We start from the raw sequence: 22,202 nt of genomic DNA, 5'->3' as shown, positions 1-22,202 counted from the left end.
TAGGCGGGCTGATGAGCTCTGCCTGTCAGAAGCAACTGGTTTTGAGGTGCCAGTGGTCTGCCTTTAGTGTGTGGGCACGCGGCCAAGTGGTTAAGGCATTGGACTGAAGGTTGTGAGTTGGAGCCCCAGCCGAGGGAGCGTGTTGTGTCCTTGAGCAAGGCACTTAATCACACATTGCTCTGCGACGACACTGGTGCCAAGCTGTATGGGTCCTAATGCCTTTCCCTTGGACAACATTGGTGTCGTGGAGAGGGGAGACTTGCAGCATGGGCAACTGCTGGTCTTCCATACAACCTTGCCCAGGCCTGCGCCCTAGAGAGTGAAGACTTTCCAGGTGCAGATTCATGGTCTCACAAGACTAACGGTCTGCCTTTGCCTCTTCTCTTGTCAGTAGAAACAGTTCCACTGGGCCTAGTAGCTAAGTCACATGTGAAGGCCAAGAGATTGTCAGAGGCTGTTGCAGACTCGTGCCATTTGGAGCACTTTATAGGTAGTGGGAGCTTATCCCCATTACCACCCTGGCTATGACAACCTTTGGAACCAAGAGTGAACTAACACCTAATATAGTGAGGGAGAAACTCACTTTTAAATTGCTCATACAAATGCTTTTTCATTATTTGAAAAGTCCCATAATGCAAGGCTAATGGCACCTTTAACAAATTGTTAATGGAATTTAGTTCATTTTGGCATTGAATTACTAAGCTACAACATTGTGGACTGAAGGCTCGGTTCCTGTTCTATGTGCTAGCAATTGGCATGCAAACCATTGGCCCTGGATAGGCAAACGAGTTCCACCAATAACTTCACAGTAAATGTCCATGGCGTAATAGACATAACTTGGAACTGCTGGAAGAGCTACAGGATATTCAGATGAAAAAAATATCATGGCCAGGATATGGCATATTGTAATATAGTTGAGTGCGGTGGTTATTGCTGAATCTATGTATACACGACACTGGGGAAGCTATGTTGGGATTTATTCACGCTGAAACCATTGTCAGGAGGCTGGTGGCGATATATGGAGTATGACCATTGCAGTACTGAAATGGGCCATTTATCCCATCTGGTCCGTGTAAATCTTACTCTGCCTAGTTCCATTGAGCTGCAGTTGGATCATAGCCCTCCCATCCATGTACTTACCCAAACTTTTAAATGCTACAATCGGACCTGCAGCTACCACTTCTACTGACAGCTTATTCCACACTGAGTTCACCTTTTGCCCTTGATCTATGACTTCTAGCTCTAGTCTCACCCAACCTCTGGAAAAAGCCTGTTTGCATTTACCCTCTCTGCCTTTCACAATTTTATATACCTCTGTCAATTCTCCCTTCGTTCTTCTACATGCCAGGAAATAAAATTCTAACCTATTCAATCTTTTGCTATAAGTCAGGACCTCAACTCCTGGCACTATTCCTGTAAATTTTCTCTGTACTCTTTTAATCTTATTGATACCTTCCCTCTAGGTAAGTGACGAAAATTGCACAGAATGCCTCAAATTTAGCCTCAAACTTCAACATAACATCCCAACTCCTGTGCTCAACAGTCTGATTTATGAAGGCCCATGTGCCAAAAGCACACTTTATGACCCTACCTATCTGAGATATGACTTGGAAGAAATAATGGACCTATATCCTCAGATCCCTTTGTTCTACTGCACTACTTGGTGCCCTATTTGTAAGTCCTACCTTGGTTTGTCCTCCCAATGTACAACACCTCACACTTGTCTGTATTGAATTCCATCTGCAATTTTTTAGCTAGTCCAGATCCTGCTGCAAGCTTTGATAGCCTTCCTCGCTGTCCATTACTCCCCAATCTTGATGTCATCTGCAAATTTATTGATCTGGTTAACTACATTATCATCCAAATCATTAATAAAGATGGCAAGCAACAATGGACCCAGCAGCACACCAGTAGTCACGGGCAACTACCCAGTCAGAGAAGCAACTATCTACTTCCACTCTCTGGCTTCTCCCACTAAGCCAATGATCTGTTTTGTATTGTTTTTCAAGTGCTATTTGTGAGCATTTACTTCCTATCTTGGTCATTATATAGATAATGAATAAAGCATTATGTCTACCTCAAAGAAGGGAGATTAATGAATTAATAATTCAATTAATAACCGCACTGTGATTTCCCTAGCTACTGAAGATTAGGCCCAAGTTAATTCAATGACAAGAATCCAGTCTGCTAGTCTGAGACAGGTGTGTGGTGCTCCAAGCATGCTGAGAAATGAGGGTATGTTACATATGATGGCTTGTACTCCCTTGAAGGGTTAACATCATTAAAAAATTTGATAGCGTGAGTGCAGGTAGGTTTTCTTGTGCTGTGCTAATAACTATGGACGGGACATAATTTGCTTGTTTAGAAGGAAAGAATGCTTTCCCACAAAGACCCTCCAAAGATGGGAGCATTACTTTGAAGGCCAAGCAATAATTTGAAAAAGTAAAGAATAGGAAACAAAAACAAGAGTGTCTTTCTTTCATTTGTGCCTCCTTTGCATAATAATAAAATCATGGCTGATGCTTTACCATTTTACAGCTCTTGACTTGTATCCCTTAATATCCAAGAATAAAACAGTTTGTTTAGATATACACAGAATCTCTATGACCTTCTTGGAAAGGGACTTGAAAAGATTCATTCCCTCAGGCTGAAGGATTAAGATGTAGAGAAATTCTTGAACACCTCATCCAGAGGGAATGCCTGCACATTTCCCCTGTTTAACTAAAGTTTTAACTAAGTACATTTTGCTGAGATTTCTGTCATGCTTTTATTTATTTCTCATACAGCAAGCCAACTTCTCAAAAATATTCAACTGAGCATTTGCTGTGTTCTGATCACAAATATCTCCTTGTTCAGGACAAGATCTGTTGTAATATTTCAGATGCTGCCTCACCAAGGACCCCATTTTGCTGCAGGAAGTTCTCTGTACACTTCTACTCAATACATTTGCCATGAAGACAATCTGCCTTCCTAAATGCTTGTACCTTTGTTAATTTCCAGTAATTCATGTACACATAGTTATCCCAGCTCCCATAGTGTCTGTTCCGTTGCAGCCAATACTTTCTCCTCATGGCTTTTATATATTTAACAAACTTAAATTGCTGCACTACATCTTTCAAAACCCTTCAGGTCACTGGCCAAAAATCACCCCTTCCTACTGTTTTTCTATAGGTTAAATAATCCTGAATAACCCCATACCTTGTGCTCTTGTTTAATCACTGGTGTGGCACCTGATGGTGACCTTTTGAAAGTCCAAACAATGGTAAATAGCTTGAAGTAAGCAACGACTGTAATCCAGTGGGCATGTGGTCCTGGTGCAACTGCACTTGGAATGTAGAAATCTGATCTGTGAGGTTTTTCTTATAATATGAAGGTTTGCCTGAACAGTACCTGGGATGATCTGTATCTATTCTGCTTGTGTGAAGTAGATGGAGCATATTGTTGTGATAAATGGCAGACTGCGTTTAAGATAGCTGGAAATAAAATCTCCTGCATGTTAATGCCCCTTAACACAGAGCATGAACAAGCAGCTGATAATGTAGCATTTGTACTCTATATTTGGGGTGAATTTAGTAATATTATGATCTCTTTCCCCTAAGGGTTCTTTTCCCTTAAGCTCTCTAATCAATTGTGGTTCATTGCGCAACACCCAATCCAGAATAGTTGATCATCTAGGGACTCAACCGCGAGCTGCTCTGAAAAACCATCTCGTAGGTGCTCTAGAAAATGCCCCTCCTGTAATCCAGCACCAAAATGATATTCCCAATTTACCTGCATATTGAATTCCCTCATGTCTATGGTAACATTACCCTTTTGGCATGCATTTTCTATTTCTCTTGTAATTCAGAGGCCACATCCTTACTACTATTTGAGGGTCTGTATATAACTCCTATCAGAATCTTTTTAATGCTACGAGCATTATAAGAAAGGTGGATGAGCTTAAAGCATTGATTAATACCTGGAAGTATGATGTGGTAGCTATTTAGTGAAACACGGTTACAGGAGGGGTGTGATTGGCAACTAAATATTCCTGGATTTAATTGCTTCAGGTGTGATAGAATCGGAGGGACAAGAGGGGGAGGTGTTGTGTTGCTTGTCAGAAAAAATATTACAGCAGTGCTTTGGCAGGACAGATTAGAGGGCTCGTCTAGGGAGGCTATTTGGGTGGAATTGAGGAATGGGAAAGGTGTAGTAACTCTGATGGGGGCGTATTATAGACCACCAAATGGGGAGCGAGAATTGGAGGAGCAAATTTGTAAGGAGATAGCAGATATTTGTAGTAAGCACAAGATTGTGGGAGATTTTAATTTTCCACAGATAGGGTAGCAGACACCGATAGAATCAACAAACTCATTGGTAAGGCCAGTGATGTTGTGGGGATGGAACTGGACTCTCTCACAGTGGTGTCTGAAAAGAGGATGCTGTCCAAGTTGCATGCCATCTTGGACAATGTCTCCCATCCACTACATAATGTACTGGGTGGGCACAGGAGTACATTCAGCCAGAGACTCATTCCACCGAGATGCAACACTGAGCGTCATAGGAAGTCATTCCTGCCTGTGGCCATCAAACTTTACAACTCCTCCCTTGGAGGGTCAGATACCCTGAGCCAATAGGCTGGTCCTGGACTTATTTCCATCTGGTATAATTTATACATCATTATTTAATTATTTATGGTTTTATATTGCTATATTTATGCTCTATTCTTGGTGCAACTGTAACAAAACTCAATTTCCTTCGGGATCAATAAAGTATGTCTGTCTGTAGACTGGGAAGCCCATACTGTAAAAGGGCTGGATGGTTTGGAGGTCATAAAATGTGTGCAGCATAGTTTTTTGCAGCAATACATAGAGGTACCAACGAGCGAAGGGGCAGTGTTGGATCTCCTGTTAGGGAATGAGATAGGTCAGGTGACGGAGGTACGTGTTGGGGAGCGCTTCGGGTCCAGTGATCACAATGCTATTAGTTTCAATATAATTATGGAGAAGGATAGGTCTGGATCCAGGGTTGAGGTTTTTGATTGGAGAAAGGCTAACTTTGAGGAGATGCGAAAGGATTTAGGAGTGGGCTGGGACAATTTGTTTTATGGGAAGAATGTAATAGAGAAATGGAGGTCATTTAAAGGTGAAATTTTGAGAGTACAGAATCTTTATGTTCCTGTTAAGTTGAAAGGAAAGGTTGAAAGTTTGATAGAGCCATGGTTTTCAAGGGATATTGGAAACTTGGTTCGGAAAAAGAGATATCTAAAATAAATATAGGCTGTATGGAGTAGTAAAGAATATAAATAATGTAAAAAGAATCTTAAGAAAGAAATTAGAAAAACTAAAAGAAGATACGAGGTTGCTTTGGCAAGTAAGGTGAAAATAGATCCAAAGGGTTTCTATGGTTATATTAATAGCAAATGGATAGTGAGGGATAAAATTGGTCCCTTAGAGAATCAGAGTGGACAGCTATGTGCGGAGCCAAAAGAGATGGGGGAGATTCTGAACAATTTCTTTTCTTTGGTATTCACTAAGGAGAAGGATATTGAATTGTGTAAGATAAGAGAAACAGGTAGGGAAGTTATGGAAACTATGATGATTAAAGAGGGGGAAGCACTGGAGCTTTTAAGCAATATAAAAGTGGATAAGTCTCTGGGTCCTGACAGGATATTCCCTAAGACCTTGAGGGAAGTTAGTGTGGAAATAGCAGGGGCTCTGACAGAAATATTTCAAATGTCATTAGAAACCCGGATGGTGCTGGAGGATTGGCGTATTACTCATGTTGTTCCATTGTTTAAAAAGGATTCTAAGAGTAAGCCTAGCAATTATTAGCCTGTGAGTTTGATGTCAGTGGTGGGTGAATTGTTGGAAAGTATTTTTAGAGATGGTGTATATAATTATCTGAATAGACAGGGTCTGATTAGAAACAGTCAACATGGATTTGTGCGTGGAAGGTCATGTTTGACAAATCTTATTGAATTTTTTGAGGAGGTTACTAGGAATGTTGATGAGGGTAAAGTGGTGGATGTTGTCTATGTGGACTTCAGTAAGGCCTTTGACAAGGTCCCACATGGAAGGTTAGTTAGGAAGGTTCAATCGTTAGGTATTAATATTGAAGTAGTAAAATGGATTCAGCAGTGGCTGGATGGGAGACGCCAGAGAGTAGTGGTGGATAACTGTGTGTCAGATTGGAGGACGGTGTGTAGCGGTGGGCCTCAGGGATCTGTACTGGGTCCAATGTTATTTGTCATAGACATTAATGATCTGGATGATGGGGTGGTAAATTGGATGAGTAAGTATGCAGATGATACTAAGATAGGTGGATTTGTGGATAATGAAGTAGGTTTTCAAAGCTTGTGGAGAGATTTAGACCATTTAGAAGAGTGGGCTGAAAGATGGCAGATGGAGTTTAATGCTGATAAATGTGAGGTGCTACATTTTGGTAGAACTAATCAAAATAGAACATACATGGTAAATGGTAGGGCATTGAAGAATGCAGTAGAACAGAGGGATCTAGGAATAATGGTGCATAGTTCCCTGAAGGTGGAATCTCATGTAGATAGGGTGGTGAAGAAAGCTCTTGGTATGCTGGCCTTTATAAATCAGAGCATTGAGTATAGGAGTTGGGATGTTATGTTGAAATTGTACAAGGCATTGGTGAGGCCAAATTTCGAGTATTGTGTACAGTTCTGGTCACCGAATTATAGGAAAGATGTCAATAAAATAGAGAGAGTACAGAGAAGGTTTACTAGAATGTTACCTGGATTTCAGGACCTAAGTTACAGAGAAATGTTGAACAAGTTGAGTCTTTATTCTTTGGAGCGTAGAAGGTTGAGGGGGGACTTGATAGAGGTATTTAAAATTATGAGGGGGATAGATAGAGTTGACGTGGATAGGCTTTTTCCATTGAGAGTGGGGGAGATTCAAACAAAAGGACATGAGTTGAGAGTTAAAAGGCAAAAGTTTAGGGGTAACATGAGGGGGAACTTCTTTACTCAGAGAGTGGTAGCTGTGTGGAATGAGCTTCCAGCAGAAGTGGTTGAGGCAGGTTCGATATTGTTGTCTAAAGTAAAATTGGATAGCTATATGGACAGGAAAGGAATGGAGGGTTACGGACTGAGTGCAGGTTGGTGGAACTAGGTGAGAGTAAGAGTTCAGCACAGACTAGAAGGACCAAGATGGCCTGTTTCCGTGCTGTAATTGTTATATGGTTATATATGGTTAACTTTGCAGTTTCTTGGCTCTATCCACAATGATTCAACACCTTTTGGCCCTATGTCCCCTTTTTCTAATGATTTGATTTCATATTTTACCAACAGAGCAACGCTACCTGCTCTGCCTTCCTGCCTATCCTTTCGATACGATGTGTATCCTTGGACATTAAGTTCCCAGCTATAATCTTTCAGCCATTATTCAGTGATGACAACATCATACCTGCCAACCTCAGACTGTGCAGAAAGTTCATCTACCTTATTCCATCTACTGTGTGCATTCAGATAAAGCACGCTCAACTTTTTGATTCCTATCTTTGCCTGAGGTCTTACCAACATCTGTCTCCGCAACTTCTCCACTAACTGTTCTGGCACTCTGGTTCCCAACCCCCTGCAACTCTAGTTTAAACCCCACTGTGGCTTTAACAAACCTTCCCACTAGGATATTAGTTCCCTTCCAATTCAGGTGCAAACCGTTCCTTCTGTTCAGGTCCCACCTTCCCTGAAAGACAGCCCAATGATCCAAAAATCTTACGCCGTCCAACGTATACCAACTCCTGAGCCATGTATTAAACTGTACAATCCTCCCAGCTTTGGCCTCACTAGCACGTGGCACAGGTAGCAATCCTGAGATCACAACTCTGAAGGTCCTGTTCTTTAACTTGGCACCTAACCCCTGAACTCCCAATGCAGAACCTCATAACTTGTCCTACCCATGTCATTGGTACCTGTATGGACCACAACTTCCAGCTTTTCACTCTCCTACTTGAGAATGCTGAGGACTCGATCCAAGATATCCTGGACCCTGGCACTCGGGAGGCAACATTCAATCTGGGAGACTTGTTCTCGCCTACAGAACTTCCAGTCCTTTCCGTAACTAACAGATTTCCTATTACCACAGGGTGCCTTTTCTTCCTCTTTCTCATGTGAGTCACAGAGGCAAACCCAGTGCCATAGACCCGACAACTATGATTCTGCTCTGGTAGGTCATCCTACCCCACAGTATCCAAAGTGATGTACCTGTTGTTGAGGGGGATGGCCACAGAGGTACTCTGCACTGACTCCTCAACCCCTTTCCCCTTCCTGACTGTCAGCCAATTTCCTGTGTCCTGCACCTTGGGCATCATTAACTCTCTATATGTCCTATCACCCATTCAGCCTCCCAAATGACCCGGAGTTGATCCAGTTCCAGCTAAAGCTCCTTAACGCGGTTTGTTAGGAGCTGCAGCAGGATGCAGTTCTCCAGTTGTAGTGGTCAGGGACACTGGAGGTCTTGCTGCCTTCCCGCATCCCTCAAGGGGAACTTTGCACCATCTCTACTGCCATTGCTACTGTCCCAGCTGAGCAGATATAAAGAAGAGAAGAAAAAAAAAGTGAAATTTTCATACCTTTATGCATCGTTCTGGAGCACAGTTGTTCAGTGCTACAACTGGCAAGTTGTTTGGTCCCCTAACCTTTTGAGTCTAAGCTGCCAGCCATTTCTTGATGTTGCACGCTGTGAATGAATGATGCCTGAAGGTTGGCCGTTACAACGGTGGCGATTTCAGCTGGAAGCTGAGATTATTCATCCACTTGACTTTTCTCACCAAATATGGCTTAAAGAATTTCAGCCTGGTCTTAAATTGTTCTGTCATTGAAGAAGGGGATCCAAATCACATTTATTATCACTGATATATGGTATGAATATATGACAGTGGAAGCAGTACAGTGCAAAGACAAAAGTCTATATATTACTGAAACCAATGCAAAAATATTTAGTGTTCATGGATTCAGAAATCTGATGGCAGAGGGAAAGGAGCTGTTCCAGTGTGAGTCTTCAGACTCCTGCTCCTCCTCACTGCTAGTAACAAACAGAGGGCAGGTCCTGGCTGATGAGCATCCTTAATGATGGACGTTACCTCCTCAAGATGCCCTCAGTGGGGGGTGGGGGTTGAGAGATGTGCCCATGATGAAGCTGGCTGAGACTACAAACCTCTGCAGCCTCTTGCAGTGAGAGATTCATAGCAGGCAGTGATACAACCAGTCAGAATGCTCTCTTCTGTACATCTATAGAAATTTCTAAGAGTCTTGTACATATCAAAATCTCTTAACTTCTAATGAAGCAGAGGTGCTGATGTGCTGCCTTCGTGTTGGGCTTGGGCTCAGTCCGCCCATCTAGGAACTGTTTTTGCTGCTGATAGTTTCCGTATCTGGCCCGTCACTGAGGATCTGTGTGTTCTCTCAGCGTGAGGGGAGCAAGTCTTTGGATATATTTAAAGCAGAGCCTGATTGGTTCTTGATTAATAAGGATGTCAAAGATTTTGATGAGAATGCGGGAGAATGGGGTTGAGAGGGATAATAAATCAGCCACGACTTGATGGGCCAAATGGCCTAATTCTGCCGCATACCTTATGGCCTTCCCCTTCCTTGGGCCTCACTTGTGGAATGAATGAAAATGTTCTGCAAAGGTGAATTTGCACTTGGATATCTCGAAGTGGAGGAAACTAAATGCCTCTAGATATTATTGTAATGTTCGGTACTGGATGTAGAAAGCCTTGCAGTACTGTCAGTGCACCAGGAGATGGTGCAGTAATACCAGCTGGATTGGCCTCCTGCTAATTTGTTTGTATGTGATTACTCAGTGTTATAGCAGTGACAGTACTTGACAAAGTATGTAAAGCACTCTATAACATTCCTCTGTCACAAAAGGTACTTATAAATTCCTAAGGGGCTTGTTCTTCCTCCAGGTTGGCTTAGGCTGTTTTTCTCAGTTCTCCTGGGTCACACTGAGTTTTAGTGTGAGCTATCCCTGGTCAGGAAGAGTTCCATTGTATTGGATTTCATCCTGGCATCACTAGCCTTCAATGATGCTTCAGAAGTTTATTTAGGATATTCTGTCTAACCTACTCCACAACACGGTTTGAAAAGGGTTTGTCATTCTACATTCACAAGTAGCACAGCCACAAGAAAAAAGTATCCTTCATCAAGGACCTTGGCTATCGAGGCCATGTCCTCTTCTCATTGGCCTTGGATCCCACACCACCAGGTTCAGGACTCCAGGAGGTTGAAAATGCATGCCAAAAGGACAATGTTACAATAATCATGGGGGACATCAATATGCCAGAAAACTGGGAAAATCGGGCTGGTGCTGGATTATAGGAGGGGGAGTTTTTAGAATGGCTACGAGGTGGCTTTTTAGAGCAGCTCATGATTGAGCCCACTAGAGGATCAGCTGTTCTGGGTTGGGGGTTGTGCAATGAACCAGAATTGATTAGAGAGCTTAAGGTAAAAGAAAACTTATGGGAAAGTGATCATAATATGATCAAATTCACCCTGAAACTTGTGAAGAAACAACTAAATTCAGATGTATCAGTGGAGTAAAAGGAATTACAGAGGCATGATAGAGGAGTTGGCCAGAATTGATTAGAAAAGAATATTGACAGGGCAGCAATGGCTGGAATTTCTGGAAGCAATTCAGAAGGCACAGGGTACTATTTATAAATACCAAAGAGGAAAAAATATTTTAACAGAAAGATGACACAACCATAGCAAACAAGAGAAGTCAAAGCTAACATAAAAGCCAAAGAGAGGGGATATAATAGAGCAAAGATTAACGGGAAGTTAAAGAATTGGGAAACTTTTAAAGACCAACAGAAGGCAACTAAAAAGTCATTAAGAAGGTAAGGAATACGAAAGTAAGCTCAACAATAATATTAAAAAGGATACCAAAAGTTTCTTCAGATACATAAAGTGTAAAAGAGAGGTGTGAGTGGATATTGGACCAATGGAAAGCGATGCTGGAGTGGTCGGAATGGGGGACAATGAAATAGTTGATGAACTAAGTAACTATTTTGCATCAGTCTTCACTGAGGAAGACACTAGCAGTATGGTGGAAGTTCCAGGTGTCACGGGCATGAAGAGTGTGAAGTTACTAGAATTAGAGAGAAGGTTCTTGGGAAACTGAAAGGTCTGAAGGCAGATAAGTCACCTGGACCAGATGGTGTACACCCCAGGGTTCTGAAAGAAGTGGCTCAGGAGATCGTGGAGGCATTAGTAATGATTTTACAAGAATCACTAGATTCTGACCCAGCTGGTGGCGTAGTGGCATCAGCGTCGGACTTCGGGACGAAAGGTCCCGAGTTCGAATCCAGCTCCAGCCGCCTCCCCTGCACGCTTTCCATCCGTGCTGGGTTACCAGCTGGTGATCTCTTTGGAAACTCACCCGGCAGAAGGCCATGGCAAAACACTGTTGTAACTTGCCCCGTACGTGGTTCCCCACCACGTCAGAGAGACATGGAGGGAAATTGTCCACTAACCAGAGAAACTCCGGATGCGACGTACCTACTAGATTCTAGAATGGTTCCAGAAGACTGGAAAATTGCAAATGTCACTCCACGCTTCAAGAAGGGATAGAGACAAAAGAAAAGAAACTATAAACCACACACACAAAAATTGCTGGTGAATGCAGCAGGCCGGGCAGCATCTATAGGAAGAGGTACAGTTGTCGTTTTGGGCTGAGACCCTTCGTCAGGACTAACTGAAAGAAGAGATAGGAAGAGATCTCTTAACTTAGAAAGGATGGGCTGACACTGGAGAGGGTTCAAAGGAGGTTCACAAAAATGATTCCAGGATTGAATGGCTTGTCATAATGAAGAGCATTTGATGGCTCCAGGCCTGTATTCACTAGAATTCAGAAGAATGAGGGGTGACCTCATTGAAACCTATAGAATGGTGGAAGGCCTTGATCAAATGGATGTGGAGAGGATGTTCCCGTGGTGGGAGAGTCTGAGACCAGAGGGCACAGCCTCAGAATAGAGGGGCGTCCATTTAGAACAGGGATGAGGTGGAATTTCTTTAGCCAAAGAGTGGTGAATCTGTGGAATTCTTTTCCATAGGCAGCTGTGGAGACAAAAGTTTATCTATATTTAAGGCAGAAGTTGATAGATTCTTGTTTGATGAGGGCATGAAGGGATATGGGGAGAAGGGAGGAGATTGCAGCTGAAAGGAAAATTGGATCAGCCATGATGAAAGGCTGGAAATGGCCTAATTCTGCTCCTATATCTTGTGGTCTAAGTATAAAGAACCAGAAGAGCTTTGCAAAACGGAGTGTGCCATTTTCATTTAGCACTGTTTTACCCTTGATATGATTGAGTTTTCCAATGCCAGCCTTTGACACTGTTGTGACATCATCCAGTACCTTTCTTAATTTGTTGACCTCTATTGCAGGGGATGTGGCATATAATTGGTGGATGGATCTCCAATCAGGTTCTAGTTGTCTTGACTACTTGCATCCCCACAATGATAGCCCTCCTGTTTTTAACACGTCCAAGCCCAATGTGGCTCATCGGTTGTTGTATTTCAGTGTTACAAATGTCATTCTCAGTGTATCATTCTTTTCACAAGTATCATTTCTTGGTTGGATATCTGCAGGCTTTAGTTCAGCATTTTTGAGGTGCTGTTCAAACTCATTTTGTGGACAGACTGAAACAGCTGGGTCAGTATCCAATTACATTTTAATGAAATTGTCATTCACTTCTGGTGTAAGCCATATTGCTTATCTCTTATTAGTTTTCACATTGTAAATCTCAAGTCTACTCAGTCCTGTGTTACTCTCATCATCATTGGCTTTTTCAACTACAAATCTGGGGCCAGTGTATCATTCATTAGCAACACTTGAAGTTCCATCCAGTCTCAGCAAAGATGCCTTTGTTGTCAGCAAGGTGCAGTCAGCCAGATGTTGATCAAATGGGATTTGGATGCAAAGGAAACACCTCATTTCCCCCTCAAAGTAGTTAACATAGAAATCTACTGCACATTACAGGCCCTTCAGCCCACAATGTTGTGCTGACCACGTAACCTACTCTAGAAACTGCCTAGAATTTCCCTAGCGCATAGCCCCCTATTTTCCTAAGCTCCATGTACCTATCTAAGAGGCTCTTAAGACCCTGTTGTATCCACTTCCACCACCGTCACCGGCAGTGCATTCCACGCACTCACCACTCTCTGTGTGGAAAAACTTACCCCTGACATCTCCTTGGTACCTGTTTCTAAGCACTTTAAAACTATGCCCCCTTGTGTTAACCATTTCAGCCCTGGAAAAGCCTCTGACTATCCACATGATCAATGCCTCTCATCATCTTATACACCTCTATCAGGTCACCTCTCATCCTCTGTCGCTCCAAGGAGAAAAGGCCAAGTTTACTCAACCTACTCTCATAAGGCATGCTCCCCAAATCCAGACAACATCCTTGTAAATCTCCTCTGCACTTTCTCTATAGTATCCACATCCTTCCTGTAGTGAGGTGACCAGAACTGAACACAGTATTCCAAGTGGGGTCTAACTAAGGTCTTATATAGCTGTAACATTACCTCACGACTCTTGAACTCAGTCCTACAGCTAGTGAATGCCAACACACCATATGCCTTCTTAACAACACTGCTAACCTGAAGTTATACTTCCATTCCACTTTCTTTCCCCTCGGACTCTCTCAGCTATTCAGAAAGCCCACAATCCATCCAAACTTCCAACTGGCTCCCATATGTGGTCAGCGTTCTTGAAACTGACAAGAGCAACACTCTTACCCCACCAGTTCCCACCATATTCGATTACCCTTCTGAAATGTGCTGTGTTTAATTATAAGGAGAAAATGTCCCATCTGCACGAGGTGTGTGGTCAACAGTAGGTATTGTATTCTGCCAGTGTTGGTTTCATCCTTAGAACTGGACAAAATCTCAGGGATTTTTGCAACATGCCAGGCATTCATAATGCAATGTCTCTGGCTTGTCTTATCCGGGCTAAAAACGTCTAAGGTGTTCTACATTAACAGAACATGTACATAGTTGTCTGAATGTGGTGACAAGGTGATGAGGAAGCCATATGGCATGATTGTCTTCATCAGAGGGGGCATTGAGTACACAAACTGAAGAATTGTCTAATATTACAGCTGTAGAAGACTTTGAAACTGCACCTGGAGTGTCGTGTGCTGCCATACTGTAGGAAGAATGTGCCTAAACTGGGGGGGGGGGGGGGGGGGTGCTCAGGAAGGAATTACAAAGGATTTGCTGGGATTGAGGAGCCAAATTAAGATGGGGTTAATTTAGCATATGGATAACCTCAAATCCCAAAGTGAGTTGGCAGTTCGGGACAGCTAGTGATTGAAAGAAGGACAAACAATCTTCTATTTGTTTGTTCCGGGAATGTCATCAGCGAAGTGACATTGAGGAAAAGGCAACGTGATATCTAACCTGTACAATCACTGGTGAGTCAGACTTCCCAGGGGAATCTTCACCTGTTCTGCTTCGACTTGATCTCCATTTCACTGCAGGTGAAATCTGCATCCTGTATTTTACACAGAGTGCTGATGTGATCCCAGTGACCTTCAGGCTCCAAAATATTCTTTAATCCGTTCCTATGCAGAACTAGATTTACACACTTGTTCTTATTTAGGTACCAAATATATTCACCCCAAACTTACTTTCCAGCAATGATCAGATAGGTAAGTTACCATGGAAAATTCCACCATACCACAGTGGCTTGAAGTAGGGTGGATGAGATGAAGGCCTTTATCCCCATGCCTCCCGATCCCCTCCCACAGATGTGGCAGTACTGACTGTACCATTCCTGCTTTCTATTCTGCATTTCGATCAGTGGATCAATCAGACGGCAGCCAAAATATTAGAGGGAGGTATGGGGGTAAGACATCAGCCTGTTTATTTTTAAATGTACATGGCAATCAAAGGGTTAACCAATACAGAGTGTAAGCAACCAAATTACACAGTCCCTGCTCTGCATTGCGATAAACAGGTTGTCTGCAGGTGGTTTTGCTGCAGCCCAGAGATGAGGTCATGGGTATCTGTTGCCTGGAGCTGCCATGGGAACACGCTCATATGCAAACTACATGACAACAGGCTGTAGGTTGTACTTAAAGGGGTAGTGTCTCAATTGTGGGTTGGTTTGAGGGGACCTTTGAGTATCCACAGAATTCTTCTGTGTGTGTTTTTTTTAATATTAGGAAATAAACTATTTTTGCTTTCTGATAGGATGATGTTTGTAACATCTAAGTCTTGAAGGATGGGTGAAAGGGGGAACAGAAGGATTGCTGAAGCAAGAAGATCTTGCTATGATAAAACTGCATTAGCTGACTGTGGTTGTTCACAAAAGATAAAATTGCAGATGCTGGAAACCCAAAATAAAAATAGAAGATGCTGCATGCCAGCAGCACGTCTTCAGAATCTCATCATGGATATAACACAAAAACAGGCCCTTTGGCCCATCAGGATGGCTCTGGCCAGCAAACACCCATTGCCCTAATCCTGGACTTTCTAAATTAAAAAAAATCCCCAGATTTCACCACTTGGGCACCCTAAGGGCCTGTAGCAATAGCCAATTAATACACCATTTACAAGTCTTTAGGATGAGGATGGACACCCCACAAAGCCACTGCTCTTGAACTTGACTGTACCACTGGAAGGAGAGAGAGTTATTAGTGGTTCAGGAAGGTATCTTATTTGTAGGGAATTTGGCAGAGAAATGGTTGCAAGCTTTCTTGGGTTTGAAGGGTTTCTAACCTAAAACGTCTCTCTCCGTCGCTGCTTTTTGTAGCATTTTCAACACAATAAATGAACTGAGTTCTACCCTCCTGACTTGTGGACTGCAGTTACAGTGCATTGAGTTTGGATGAGAACATACCCAAAGAATGTCAAATCTCCACCAGTCTGGCACAAGTTCATTTCAGTCTTCAAATTATTTCATCTTAGGCACATGGCAGGTTAAATTCCCTCCAGGAATTAATTTTGCAATCTCTTGTCCTTTCATTTTTGCATATTAGGGGAATTAAGGGTTTTGGGGAAAAGGCAGGAAGGTGGAGATGAGTCCATGGCCAGATCAGACATGATCTTATTGAATGGCGGGCAGGCTCGACGGGCCAGATGGCCGACTCCTGCTCCTATTTCTTATGTTATTAGGCATCCTACTCATTTATATCTTATGTTCTTATGTCCCTGTCACACCCCTAGGTCTATTGGTCGATAATACAAACTATGCATTTCACTGTATGTTTTGATGTATGTGTGATACAATATATCTAAATTTGATATTAAATCTTATTTGCTTTAACTTTGGTCCAGACCTTGAGAACGGAAGAGTGCAATCCCACAGCAGTCAAAATCTAGTGTACCGGTGAACACAAGTTTCTGAGAGCAGAGGGAGCAGAAGTTCAGATTATCCAGGCTCACTGCAAGGAACCTGAACTAACATTTAGTAAGGAATGCCTTTGTGCATACCGATGCTGTAAAAAGCACCCGTCCCACTGCCAGGAATGAATGAGCTGTCTGGCTCCTGATGTTGGGGATGTTGTGCAGGAGTGCTTATCACACTCATCAGCTTTCCCCTGGTAGCAAGATCTTTATAGCGTAGGATCATTCAGCATGGTAGCTGGCTTTTTGGTTTTTTGCCCCAGTGAGCCTGTGCCAAGGATGAAGCATTTACACTAATTTTATTCTCCACGTTGGCACCAACTTCCTTCCTTCTCTTTTGCCCCCAGGTATTACTGACACCGCACACCATTCCTCTGCAAACTAATTAATCTATCAACCCATGCACGGGAGGGCACAGCAGCACCTGCAGGAAAGCAAGATGGTCAGTAGCAGAAATTGCAAATCACACAAACAGGACCCAAGGTTAGGATTGAACCCCGCCCTCTAGCACTGTCCACTGTCTCCATTAATGTACCCAAATATACACCAGCCTAGACACAGAATGCCCACGGACCATTTGACTGTGAGAGTCTCCACTTCCCAGTCTGACCCTATCCTCATTCAGGCAGAGATACTTAAAGTCCCAAGATGTAGTTGAGGCTGCAGGATTGTCACCAAAATTCCTGGTGCTTGTTGACTTTCTCTAGCCCAGGAATGCAGATTAATGTCCCACATGCATAAGTATACATACTCACTCACTCATTCACTCACTCACTCTGTCTCTCGCTGTCTCGCTCTAATATCACCTTCCTCAGCACAGAAAATGGCAATTTGCACTTTGAACTTGGAACGTTATAGTATCCTAACATAGTTTTTAAAAGTGCTAGAGAACATCTTGCAAGTGATCACCAAACAAACAGGGTTCCAGGCGGAGACACTCAGGAGATAGAGCAGATGCTGACTATCCAGAGCAGACACTGAAAATACTGCGAAGACTCAGCACGTTGAACAGCATCTGTAGAGAGTTTTCTCAAGTTAGCATTTCAGATCAGTGATCTTCATTAGGACCCTTGACTCAGCAGCAGGAGATCTGGTGTAAAATTGCCAGCCAGAGGTGGGACTGACTGTTTCTAGGGACGCTGCCTGATCTGATGGGTTATTCTGCAGCACTTTTGAACCAAGAAGTTAAGTTCTCAGTGGCAAAGTGGAAAAGAGAAGTTAAAGGAGCTCAGGGAGGGAAATCCAAAGCTGAGGGAAGATGGAAGTAGGAAAGTTGGGCAGCATCCCATCCATCAACATGGAAATGGTCAATATTAGGTGTTTACCTCAGCCAATATACATGGTGTTTACTCATCTCACCCCAGTCATGCCCTCATCTGCCCTTCCTTGTCAGGCAGAAGATACAAATCTTGATAGCACGTACCACCAGACTCAAGGAGACTTGCTATCCTATTGGCATCAGACTCCTGAACAGACATCTCGTATGATGAAGATGAACTCATAATCTCCCTGTCTAACGTACAAAGGCACTTGCACTATATTTGTCTGCCTGCACTGCACGTTGTGGTCGCTTGACTATCTTTTGCATTCTGTTTTCGTGTTGCTTCCCCAGTGTGTTCCTGTATGACATGACCTGCCTGGAAGGCACACAAGCAAAGGTTTTCACACACTGATATCTGTCAAAGCTCTTTCTCAAGCTGAGGGCTGTGGTGGCTGCAGGCAGAGAACTGAATTAGATTAGATTAGATTATGAGGACACACAGTCCTCTTTTATTGTCATTTACTAATGCATGCATTAAGAAATGATACGATATTCCTCCGGTGTGATATCACAGAAACACAGGACAGACCAAGACTGAAAAACTAACAAAACCACATAATTATAACATATAGTTACAACAGTGCAACAATACCATAACTTGATGAAGAACAGGCCATGGCACAGTAAAAAAGTTCAAAGTATCTTGAATGTCCCATATCTCACGCAGACGGGAGAAGGAAGGAAACTCTCCCTTCCATGCCTGACCATGGTCCAACTCTGAGTCGTCTGAAAACTTCGAGATCTGATCAGCTCTCCGACACCGAGTACCGAGTGCCATCTCTATCTGAACGTTTCGACCTCAGCCTCGGTTGCCAGCAGCAGGCAAAGCTGGGGATTTTGGGGCCTTCCCTCTGGAGATTCCTGATCGCACAGTAGCAGCGGCAGTGAACTGGGCATTTCAGAAATTTCTCCAGATGTTCCTCTGCTTCTCACATCTGTCTTCATCAAATCAGAATTGTGCACGGCATCCTACTTACAGATAAGATATCATTTCACCGGAGAGGCTACGCGTGCTGCGTCGCGCCGCCATCTTCTCCTCCTCTCTGGAGGAGAAACGTTTGGAGGAGCATTTGGAAATGGTGAGGATGGAGGGCTGGATGATTCAGGAAGGATGAGACTACAGAGGGATATGGATTCAATGATGTTGGTTCATAAGTCAATGCTGAGCCAGACAAGAGGCCATCAGCTTGTGCTGATTGAAGGTAGAGTTTTAAATGGGCTTGTCTTTGAGTGGGTTGGAGGACGTGGCAGTTGGGAGAGGGAGCTTGTCCTTGAGGTTGGATAGAGGGGAGATGAGCTAGACTGGTGTTCCAGTCACTCTCTTCTGTGAACTCCTATCTCAGTCTTTGGCAATGCACCCACACAGTAGGGACCAAAGAAAAAACGCCTTAACCCCCCCCCTCCCCATGTGTCCAGTGAGGCTTGGTGACAGGGTACAAGGGAAATTTGATGGCATTAACATCATGGATAGATAAGTTCAAGAGCTAATTAAACAGAAAGCTCATCTAAACTGAGTTGTAACACAAACCCTGTGTTTCCAGTGACTTTGGATCCTCATGTTTCATTCTTCGGTTGTGTTACCCTCTGTGAATAACCTTCCATTTGTCTGCATCGTCTGGTTCCTTCCAGCAGCTACGCAGCTGATGGATGGAGGCAGTGATGAGAAGCTGGGAGTTGGTCAACTGGAAACTTTCACCGCTCGTCCCATCACAATGCAGCCCTTCCCCTCGGAGGCGCCCGCTGAGCACGTTGATCGTCCGCTGAGCAGAAGTAGAGCTTATCCATGAGAAAGGGTTCCAGAGGTTCATTTAGAGTAGTGAGGATCTGTAGGAAGCAACGTCCACCATTACAGCAAGTTCTGGACCATCAAAATGGAGTAAGAACCTCACTTGCATTGTGTTTCAGCTCTAGGCCACAGGGTATCAATTGGGGTAAAACAAAAACCACTGAAAGTATTAACCTGCCCAACCAAATGACAGAGGTCCACCTGAGGTAAATGGTGCTGGTATTAGGACAGGGAAAGAAATGGCTGATAGGACGTTTAAAATAGGGACAGAAAATATAAATGAGAGTTGTTTTGTGTGTACAAATAAAAGGCACAATGACCTCTGACCTTTGAACATGATGTTCAATGTAAATTTATTGTCAAAGTACATGTATGTCACCATATACAACCCTGAGATTAATTTTCTTGTAGGCATTCACAGTAAATACAAGAAAAACAATAGTATCAAAGACTGATCCTGTTATGTTTTGTAACTCCAGAAAATAATCAAAAGATACTTTATTGTCACCAAACAATTGATACTAGAACGTACAATCATCACAGCGATATTTAATTCTGTACTTCTCGCTCCCTGGATTACAAATCAATAGCAAATATTAAAAATTTAAATTATAAATCATAAATAGAAAATAGAAAAATGGAAAGTAAGGTAGTGCAAAAAAACTGAGATGCAGGTCCGGATATTTGGAGGGTACGTCCCAGATCCGGGTAAACACAGGAGCTGGGATACTTCCTACTTAGTTTCCTTTTTTCATAAGGTATTCACATATGATGTGGTGTAATGACATATACCATTCACATACACCTCACGTACAAGCAAATAATGAATTATGTAAACAAAGAATGTTAAGTGAAACAATATATTTACAATATTACTGAAATACGCATCACTCCTCCCTGCTTAGCTATAAAACAGAAAATGCACCTCAACTCAAATACGTAACATATTTGCTCTCAAGTCACCATATATAGTGTGTATATGATATATACTGTATATGCAAATACTGTAAATACATATAATACGGTACAACTAGTAAACAGACATCCACTGCATTGTGAAGTTTACATTGTCCGCTTCAGGCCAAAATATTTAATCACTGGAGGATTTCGAACTCTTGTGGGCTAACATCTTTCCTGACAGGGGTGGGGGTGGTCACTCTGGCAGGTGAGACTTGTGCTGTGAAACAATGTCAGGTTCTGGGGCCTCCTCTGTGGTGCTTGTGGGAGTTGATTCTGTGACTGCAGGAAGTGGTTCTGACAGCTCTAAACACCTCTCTTCTCCAACAATTGACTCCGCTCTCCTCAACCGCTCGATGTGTCATCTCCAGATGACATCAGACAAAATCTCCACTGTGTAGGAGAGTGGTTCGTTTCTGTCCTTCATCTTTCCAAGTACCCACTTTTGATCATCTCTGTGGTCCCTCGCCAGGACGGCTTGTCCAGGAGTGAAACATCAAACCTCCTTGTTTGAGGAGCCCTCAGTTTGTCTCAGCTGTTTGTCCTGAATCCTCCTCCTGAGGCTGGGTTTGAGCAGATCTGAGTGTGGGCGCAAGGGACAATCCAGGAACAGCGCAGGTAAGTTGTAGATCGTGTGGAGTTTGTTGCGATGTGATGTGCTAGGAGGAAATTGGCGAGCTTCTGATTCAGTATTAGTGTGGCGTGTTCTTTGAAGTCTGGACAAACACTTCCGGCAAGCTATTTGTAGCTGGGTGTTACGGTGCAGATGTAATGTGCCTTATTCCATTTAATTTCAGGAATGGCAACAAACAGTGGTCCATCAACTCTGACTAAGGGTTCTGGGACCCTCCTGGAGAGCGGCTTCTTGACACACCGACAGTATGCAAAGCTACTGAGAACACGCCGGTCACTTTGTAGCTGTATCTGCTACCAACAAAAAAAATTGTGCCCACGAATAGTCCAGCAAAATCCGCCTGAACCCTCTGCCAGGGTAAAGCCAGTCGTTCCCAGAGATGGAGAGGCACTGCTCTTGGCACCTTCTGGACGTGCTGGCATCCTGAACTTTGTACGGCCAGCCGCTCGATCTGCTGATCTGTCCCAGACCACCAGACAAAGCCTCGAGCCAACACTTTCATTATGACCAACCTAGATCAGAATCAGGTTTATTATCACCGGAATGTGACGTGGAATTTGTTAACTTAGCAGCAGCAGTTCAATACAATACACAATATAGAATAAATAAATAAATTACAGTTTATGTATATTGAATAGATTAAAAATCATACAAAAAAGAGAAATAATATATATTTAAAAAGTGAGGTAGTGTTTAAGGGTTCAATGTCCATTTAGGAATCGGATGGCAGAGGGGAAGAAGCTGTTCCTGAATCGCTGAGTGTGTGCCTTCAGGCTTCTGTATCTCCTACCTGATGGTAACAGTGAGAAAAGGGCATGCCCTGGGTGCTGGAGGTCCTCAATAATGGACACTGCCTTTCTGAGACACCTCTCCTTGAAGATGTCCTGGGTACTTTATATTGAATTGACTTTATTTCTTGCATCTTTTACATACATGAGGAGTAAAAATCTTTATGTTATATCATCAAAATGTGCAACGTGCAATCATAATAATTTATATTAAATAGATCAGTCAGTGTAACATAGAAATACACTCAAATCAGCGTGAGTTAATCAGTCTGATGGCCCGGTGGAAGAAGCTATCCTGGAGCCCGTTGGTCCTGGCTTTTATGCTGTGGTACCGCATCCTGGATGGTAGT

At 43.1% G+C, this 22,202-nt stretch overlaps 1 protein-coding gene across 2 annotated transcripts in view; it reads left to right on the top strand.

Moving 5' to 3' along the window:
• Positions 1-21,995, top strand: part of ube2h (ubiquitin-conjugating enzyme E2H (UBC8 homolog, yeast)) — a 148,615-nt gene extending 126,620 nt beyond the window's left edge. The window contains exon 8 of one of the 2 annotated variants that reach the window (XM_072241734.1): positions 21,228-21,995. In XM_072241734.1, coding sequence (XP_072097835.1) covers positions 21,228-21,571 — 344 coding nt within the window. In that variant the 3' untranslated portion in view covers positions 21,572-21,995. The remainder of the gene's footprint in view (positions 1-21,227) is intronic. The other variant, XM_072241735.1, reaches the window with a different exon arrangement.
• Positions 21,996-22,202: the final 207 nt, after the last annotated feature.

Source organism: Mobula birostris, chromosome 23 (genome assembly GCF_030028105.1).
Source record: "Mobula birostris isolate sMobBir1 chromosome 23, sMobBir1.hap1, whole genome shotgun sequence".
NCBI classification, from domain to species: domain Eukaryota; kingdom Metazoa; phylum Chordata; class Chondrichthyes; order Myliobatiformes; family Myliobatidae; genus Mobula; species Mobula birostris.
Note: the sequence above shows the minus strand (reverse complement) of the source record. Positions and strands in the feature narration are given on the sequence as shown.